Source organism: Miscanthus floridulus, chromosome 15, assembly GCF_019320115.1.
Source record: "Miscanthus floridulus cultivar M001 chromosome 15, ASM1932011v1, whole genome shotgun sequence".
Lineage (NCBI taxonomy): Eukaryota > Viridiplantae > Streptophyta > Magnoliopsida > Poales > Poaceae > Miscanthus > Miscanthus floridulus.
In genome coordinates this window covers 58,753,123-58,762,087 of record NC_089594.1, presented here as the reverse complement: position 1 = coordinate 58,762,087, position 8,965 = coordinate 58,753,123, and the positions used below count along the sequence as shown (strand labels likewise).

General features: G+C 41.5%; 1 protein-coding gene across 1 annotated transcript; it reads right to left on the bottom strand.

Annotated features, from left to right (window-relative positions):
* Positions 1-217: 217 nt before the first annotated feature.
* LOC136509193 (indole-3-pyruvate monooxygenase YUCCA1-like) lies at positions 218-6,742 on the bottom strand. Its single transcript, XM_066504018.1, has 4 exons — positions 5,990-6,742; positions 3,703-3,951; positions 3,065-3,187; positions 218-677 (listed from the first exon to the last, which is right to left on the bottom strand). The coding sequence occupies exons 1-4, from the start codon at positions 6,740-6,742 to the stop codon at positions 459-461; spliced, it is 1,344 nt and encodes a 447-aa protein (XP_066360115.1). The 3' UTR covers positions 218-458.
* Between the last annotated feature and the right edge of the window lie 2,223 nt (positions 6,743-8,965).

The window sequence follows — 8,965 nt, the reverse complement described above, 5'->3', positions numbered from 1 at the left end:
CCAAAAGTCATAGCTAGGGAAATAGTTTTTTTGGATTTTGGACCCTAGAGAAACCGTAGATTTTCAGCAGAGGCTGTCATACTAATATATGCAGGACACAGGTAAAGAACATGGTTTAGCCCATTCAGCCGGATGAATCCCAAGCATGCTGGAATCTTGTCAAGAAAACTGCAAAATTAAAATACCAGTACTATATGACAAAGGAAACTTCCGAACAACACTCACCTACACAGCATATATTGCACTACTACGGTTTTGGTTACATTAAGCAGTTTATCGCACACATATATGCACACACACACACACACTACATTCACAACTCTTCTCACTCTCAGAAGCAAAAGAAAATAAAAGAGCTGAAAAATTATGACATCAAAACACACATATATATAGACCAGCACCTATCGAAGCTCATCCATGCAGAGCGCCCTTAATGGTGAGGCGTGCGTACGGACTCATCAAGCACCGTAGTCACTGCTTCTGTTGGTAGCAGTGGGGCTCGCAAAGGTCTCCGTCCATTGGTCCGCGATGTCGCTGGCGATCCTAAGAGCGTCGTAGGAGGTGCCCATGAGGCCCTTCTTGGTGAAGCCGGCGGCATACAGGCCGTTCTTGCCCCTCCAGCTGTGTGGGAATGGCTTTCTTGGGAACCCATCAAAGTGACTGAAGAGCTCTTCCTCCTGTATATGCAAGTGCAAATTGGAATGTAATAAATTAGAATTTGCTTTTTTCTTTTTAAAGGATCAATGCCTAATATAATATATATAATCATCGAGTCCAAACTGCACATACGGGTTGATGAACTATACATGCATCTAAGTTATTTATAAATTTATGCATTTCTTCTACTCCTGGTGAACAACAGACATCAGGTTGAAACTAGAAAGATCAAGTTTAATAGGTATCTCTTAAGTCGGTTTGTTCCACAAAATGTAAATCAGCAAATATGTTGTTGCAATTAGCTCTACTAAATGCATATGTTGATGGTTTTCTTAACTAGTATTTGTCAGCTGCACAATGAGCAAAAAGAAAAATAATGCATGATGGACCAATGAACAATCCTTGCTTCCACAATTTTTTTGCAGTAAACAAACTCTACAACCATTGCTCACATTTATTCAATGCTCAAATCTCAACCATCTGTTCAACTGCAAATTGAATGATTAATTAAGTATCTCAAAGCATGCCAAACACACTTGCAAGACGCGTGGTTAGACAGATGGGATCCATCAAACAATCCAAGCCAGCTAGATGGGCCACCCTACAAAAGGTAGAGTGGGCGCAGCACATGATGATGAGCAGATCGATGGACCTCACCTCTCACACCACCAAATCATTATGGGCCAGCCTTCATGCATGCATGTACATCATCACCCAACTCTCCCCCTGTGTATGCATGCATGGGGTTTCTGGCAACCGTCTTTACCAATCCCAATCCCATCCCACAGGTCGAGCTTCCTTCCCACACTTGATGATGGCAAGGAGGTGCAAATGGTGCATGCAAGCTACTTATTACTTATAAGTTAATAATTGCATGCTTAGAAGCCTAACATGTTCTCTGTTTCTTGTCCGTGGTTTGGTGGAAGTTATAGGCGGGGGTTGTTTGGTTCAAGCCAAATTTCGGCATAATCATCAGACCATGTGAGGTTGCTGGCCCAGTCTTCGAAAAGACTCATAGGGATAGGGTTTGCGTGTATACGTTCATAGGGGTGAGTGTGCATGTGTGGTGAGCGTATGCGTTGTACTATGCAATCTCAAAAGATAAAGGTGGACTGGATAGGCCACATAAGACTATTTTATGCTAGAAACAACAAACTAATATTTGTATGGTGTATTACAATAAACTCAACTTCATTTTGCCAGAATATGTTTCTGACTAGTAAACTCCACATGCGGTAGATGATACAATCTCCTTTGAATAGATTTCAATCATTTTTTAAGAAAAAAATTGTTCTCCGTTTTATTCCTGGGCCTTGTTTAGATTGCAAGAGTTATAAAAATTTGGCACTGTAGCACTTTCGTTTGTATTTGACAATTATTGTTCAATCATGGACTAACTAGGCTCAAAAGATTTGTCTCGTAATTTACAATCAAACTGTGTAATTAGTTATTTTTTTATCTACATTTACTGCTGCATGCATGTGTTCCTAGATTCGATGTGATGGAGAGAGAGTGAAAAAACTTGGAACTTTGAAGCAATCTAAACAAGGCCCTGTTCTATTTTCCACTATGATCACTGTTGTCTGGCCCAGATGCCCATGTTGATACGGGCTCCACTATTTGCATTGACCAGGATAATTATATACACACCAACAAGATACAAACAGAAGCACAAATACACACACATATAAAAACATTATATGGCGGACGCATGAAAGCTACAAATGCAAGCTAAGATCCAGCCGCCACAGCGCTCTCCATCCTTAATTTGGTCTATATCTTTCTAGTTTGCATGCTCCAACTTTGACGTCCTGACGTGACGTCAACAGTTGTACATATGAATGTCCATATTTGTCTACATATATGCACACGCGGGCACGCAAGATGCAATTTTATATGCATGAAGATATATACAAGGAAATCAAGTACAAGCAGTAGCTATCGTACCAATGCAAGTACTTCTATATTATAAAACAAACACATATATGGCCTATAACATTGTGTCCATTCCTTTTGGTCTCTGCCTAAACTGATTATTTTCTCCACAGATTATGTTGCACAAAATAATACCCACATCAATCAACATTGCCCTAGATTGTCAATTTTCTTGGTGACCAAATTTCATGTCACCGTCGGAATGATATCGCCCTCCCTTAAGCATCATTGTCGTGGTCCATGCTTTGTTATCTAAAACCTCGCTTAATTAATTGGAAAATGACTACATATATATACACATGGGCAATTGGGCATCGAGTTAACTTCATATATATGAGATGCATGCAGGAGAATCTGATTCGCTTTGATGATAGACTGACATATATTTACCACTATATATCAAAAAGCCATGTTTTTCCCAAGATTGATCATTAATCATGCTCATTTAATGTGTAAGTACGTATATATGTACCTTGAGCCATGAAGGCACGTTGCTTTTGTACCCGGTTGCGAAGATGACGGCATCGAAGTCCTCCAGGTGGCCATCTATGAATTCGACCCCATTCTCTGTGAACCGCTGGATTGCCGGGACTACCTGCAGAATCTCTCTCTAGATGCATTAGTTGAGTTGAGACACAATATTTTGTCGCTGAGGACTACACGTACTGACAACCGATATCAATCTAGGACTCTCCATTGTGTTGTTTCGAGATCTGTGCAGTTTTTATTTCCTCGCAGCACATTATTGAGGTCCCATTTAGAGTAGCGCATCTATCACTCCCACAGTAACTCCATGTCTCATGAAATTCAATTCATAGGTACTCCCTCTGTTTTTAATTACATATGTATTAGCTTTGTGCTAAGTCGAACATTTGTATCTTGATCATTGATTTCAAAAAAATATAAGTCCATAACATAAGATTTTTTTTAGATTCACTATGAGAGATACTTTCATAATCTATAATTCATATTTTGTGAAACAACTATAAGAATTTTTTGAAATGGATGGTCAAAGATAGTAATGTGTAACCAACGACAATGTTAATGTGATGTGTAAAAAACGGAGGGAGTAGTAAGTTTTTGGACGTAGGATCACATATATATATGTACCTTTATTTCTCTAGTTTTGATCTTTTTGAGAGCTCCGATGTCGAGTACGGGTGTTTTGCCGGTTGAACTCTTGATTTGAAGCGGACCAATCTTAGGTCGTGGGAGACCATATTTTTCAGTGTCTCCAAGGATCAGTCTTGTGAAGAATAGAAACAAAGAATCGACCTGTTTTATGGGCAGCCACCTGAGAAGGAACACGGAGAGGCCAAACGTGGAAATGCCTAGTATCTCCCTTGGCAACACATGAATCTGAAAAATAAAAATAAAAACACCATACACATAAGTATATATATGGAGCATAGACGATACAAAATCATTCAGCTGTTTTCCAAATTTTTGCTATTTGATCGAAGCCAAAATATGCGTAGGTGTGTTCATTCATTTCTGTTAAATGATTTCTGTAGACTAATCTTTTCAAAGAAAAAAACAATGTATGCAAATTTTACAATACAGATATTTATCTAGAAAAAGACGTATTTTTTCTAATAACTACTCCCTCTGGTCTCTTCTATTAGTAATTTCATCATGTCGCTGGACAAGGTATGCAGGTGAGTTGACACTTTAGCCTTCACGTGAAACAATTCGATGACATCAACTAAGTGTAGTAAAATTATTATTTTGGTACAGATTGCTCCTACTCATTATATACTACTCCATCCATCTTAAAATTTAAGGTATATAAGATATCAAATGTTCAAAATTTGTCCTAAATTATAGGGTATTCTATATTGCTCAACTCCATTCATGCATGCCTGTTTTTTAAACCTCCCTCCATACATGTATTTTAAACATTATCTTACGTTAAATGACTCTCATTTGTAGCCGAAATCAATGACATGCATGCATGCCATTTTAAACTATGCATTACTAGAAAATTGAGCAAGTTGACAACCAAGATAACTAACTAATTATTAAGGAGCAAGTTAGTCTTTTGCCAGACTACTTATATTTGGTCCTAAAATTACTTACATCCGGGACAGAGGGAGTAGCTCCTAACAGCCTCATCACTGTCAGTGCAAAATAAATTAGTTGCATCATTTCTTCTGATCATATATTTCCATCTAAACTCATAACCCATCTCCATTTGTAGATCGTCCAACTACATATAGAATAGAGTTTTGACTTAGAAAATTACTACTGTCGAGATATTTCTCATATATGCCATTTTATATATAGGTAGCTAACTCTCTGATGTCCAACATTTTTCTTACTTAATTTCTTAAGGAGAAAAAAACACGACGCCACTTGTTCGCAGTTCTCGAGGGTTCTGAAGTTATGGATCTATTTTTTCCCTGTCAATTTTCTTGTTGTTTCCCTTTCTCTCAGTCAGGCATACAAGATAAAGAAAGGAAACTTAAGGGTCACTGTAGCACCACGTCAGTACACATTTCTATGAAACAGCATGTTACAAGTAGCACAACATATGCTTCACAAGATCGATATTTCAGGATAAGAAAGTTTCATCAACTAATTTCTATGCAACAGCAAGTTACAAGTAGGGCAATGTATGCTAATTAAACATACACTGCCGCTATCGAGTTGAAGATAGGGAATTGGGAGTAAGAACTTTCAGGATTCTTAATGCTTTTACATCTATTAAAAAATACTAGTGCTACTGTGTCAGTTCATTTTGAACATCAAAAATATATTCATATCTATATATTAAGATTATATTCCTTTTCTTTTGAAAGTGATAGCAATCTACACACTCATGAGTCATGAGGGGGCAAAAAGGAAGGAAACCAACGTGTCACTAAACAGAATTGACCACTCAAGAAAACCAGTTCACAGAATTATAAGCAGAATTATTTATATATATATATATATATATATATATATATATATAGCTGTGGACATGGAAACTGTGCCTATATTTTTTCTTGGCAAAACGGAAACTGTCTAATATAATCTTGAGCTAAGATTTCTTGCTGTACCATTTGTTTTAAATCCATACACGTTGAATCCGCAAAATAAATTTATAAAAGGAATTTATATCTTATTTAGGCCTCATTTCGTTCATGAGAATGATTGCTAGCCGGACGGCTCCTTTGCTAATTTATATAACGCCGGAATGGTACGGCCGTTCCAGCTACTAACCAAACGAGGCCTTAATTGGACAACATTTCTTCCCGAAAAATTGACACAAAGCTGACGATGCAGTATTAATTTCACGTTGAACTGCTTGTCCAGGAAATGATTGACGTGAATTTAATTAACCCATAATAAGTCCATGTTATGTAATTACAGTAGTATTAGTAGTGCGCACGTGGAGTAGGCACTTAGTTACCTTGTCCCTGACAACCATGGAGGCTCTGGCGCCATTGTTGCAGAGGTCGAGGCTGACCTCCATGCCTGAGTTGCCGCAGCCGACGACGAGCACATTCTTGCCCCTGAATTCGTCCCCCTTCTTGTAGCTACTGGTGTGCATGGCGACGCCGCGGTACACGTCCATCCCCGCGACGCCCTCCGGCCACGCCGGCTCCGCATTCTCGCCGGTGGCCACGACGAGCCAACGCGACAAGAACTCGGTGGCGGCCACCGTGGCGCCGCCATCGCCACCAGCGTCTTCATCGACGGTAACCCTCCAGAACCCGATGGCGGCGTCGTAGGCCGCCCTGCGGACGCGCGCGCCGAGGCGGGGCTCAATGCCGAAGGCGCGGGCGTAGTCGTCGAGGTAGGCGATGAACTGGTCCCGGGTAGGGTACGGCGGCGTGCCGGGCGGGAATGGCGCGAGCGGGAGCTCGCAGAAGCACCGGGGCAGGTGCAGCCGGAGCCGCTCGTATGTGCGGTGGCGCCACGACGCGGCCACGCACGAGTCCTTCTCCAGCACCAGCGACGGCACGCCGCGCGCCTTGAGGCACGCCGCCGTCGCCAGCCCCGACGGGCCAGCGCCCACGATGACTGGGCCAGGCACCCACACCAGCCTCGAACCGCCGCCGCCGATGCCACTGCCGCCGGCGTCGTCGCCGACCCCGCCGCGGTGTAGGATGGTGGGGTGGTGGTCGTGTTCTGCTTGTCCTTGTTCTCGCGATGTTGGCATGGCAACAAAAGAGACGACAGGTGTATGTGTATGGGAAAGACGTTGCGCTTTCTAGAGCTGCAGTAGTTACTGTGGAGTGTTGAGATCTCTCTGTCTCTCTAGGTGTGCTATTCTGAGAGTGGGCTCGTGCTCAACAAGCATATATAGCTACACGCCCACACCTAGTGAATATACAAGTCTATCTATCAATTCAATATGTATGTGTGTGTACAAACTGTCTCCGATCCGGTCCAAGATATACGCCATCCTTGGTGTCTATGTTTATACGAGTACATGCTTTTGCTGTTCTATACGATACGACTGGAATTTGTGTTAGACTGATAACGATAGTTGTAGATACTAGTGATGGGCGATATTCAGGGAGACAGGGGACAACATTTATATCCAAATCTAACAAGTTAGGGCATGTTTGGGTCCATTAATACTAAAAATGAGCTAGCGGTATTAGAGGATTTGTTGGCTGTGGATTTTTTTATTACTCTTGGTGGTTACCACCACCTAGATGGCATGGAGTAGCAGATACTCCATTTAAGCACTTAAATGAAGATTATGAGGATGCCTCACACGTTGGGGGCTTCCACCACTCCACGGCCTTCCTCCTTGCCGGCGGTAGGCAACACTCCGGGTGCCACAGCCGCGCCGGAGGAAGGGTAGAACACTCCGGGCGCCACGTCCATGCAAATTAATGAGAGGCCGCCTCCATGGTGAAGCGATGTCGCTCGCCAGGGTTCACTGCCGCTCCATGGCCCACCTCCTCATAGTTGTACACTGCTCAGGGCATTTTGTTCATGTAGATGATGGGGAGGTTGCTTTGTGTGCCACATCCACGCTGATGAAGGGGAGGCCACCGTCATGCCAGAGCAGCCTTGCACAGTAGGCGTTGTCTTGATGGTAATTTCATCACATATTTACATAGTCAAAACCGTCAACAAAACATCCTTTCTAGGAGATAACAAGCAAATAAGTAGTGATCTTCGGTGCAAATAAACTTGGTTCCACTTGTACATGTCATCATTTGCTTGTAGGTATAGAATTGAAGGATTTTGGGTGGTTGTGGGACAACATAGGGGGTCGGTCGACCATCCTATGGGCCCACTGCCCCCTCTCAAGCTTCCCATCCTCCTAGATAGTTCTAGAGCAATATCGTCCCTTGGATCACAAGTGTGTTTCTCTCAATGGCTAGAGATGAGAGCACATGGTTTGATGGGCCCATATGTCACCAAACCGACGTGAGAAGCCAAATTGGACAACACTTATCCACTCTACATGAAGGCAAGAGGTCCCACACCAAAGGGAAGGACCATCATGAGTCATTTACCCTTCGTCATATGGTGATATCACGCTTCAATGACAAAGGTAACCTCCTAAGGTAAATGGTCATCATTTAAGAAGTTTTTCCTTGATTCTGGTAGGCACACAAATAAGAAACAAACATGTTTGAGTTACAGTTCTACTTGATCCAACCTGATTAACTCAACATGTTTAGTTCTTCAATCTTGTTCCTTGCACCACTCTCTTATGACCATCGTCTTAACCAAATAAACTAAAAAAATGCACATCCTATCTCTGGAAGCTGATAGTCATAATCATGTAAAGATTGATACATTATGCACAGATAGACAATCCTTCCATAGACAATCCTTCCATGGGTTAAGCAACCTAATCTTTTCTACCAAATGAACTTAAATGCTACATTCATGCTCAACCTTTTGCTCTTACCACCTATGTTATAATTGAACACAGCACATAACATCAACTTCATCTTGTTCAATGTGCCTAAGGTTAATAAATAAAGTTTTGGTTTTGTTGGTGTTTTCCCACCAACAGAGCCCATGCACTTGATCTCTATCTTGTTTTATAGTAGGACACACTTCAAGCAAAGTGTGGGGAAATCGATTCCCCAATTTCTATAAGTGAAGGTCCTAAATCTGTCAAACCAAAATCAAAACTCAAAATCAAGAAAGGTTTGGCTGAAGAAGGTGACATCACCATTAGAGGTATCATCACAAGAATCTTCGTCTTCAGAACAAATCAAAGTATTAATGAACTTCACAAGGAGAAGTCTAGTTCAAAGGACTTACAACACTGAACCCTCACCAAAGAGCCAACTTGGGGGAGAAGCACTCCCATGTATCCATGTAAGTATTCTTTATCCTTTTGTTTTAGATTCTTTTCAATAGTTAAGAAAATGATGAATGAAACAAAATAAAAAGCTATCTTTAT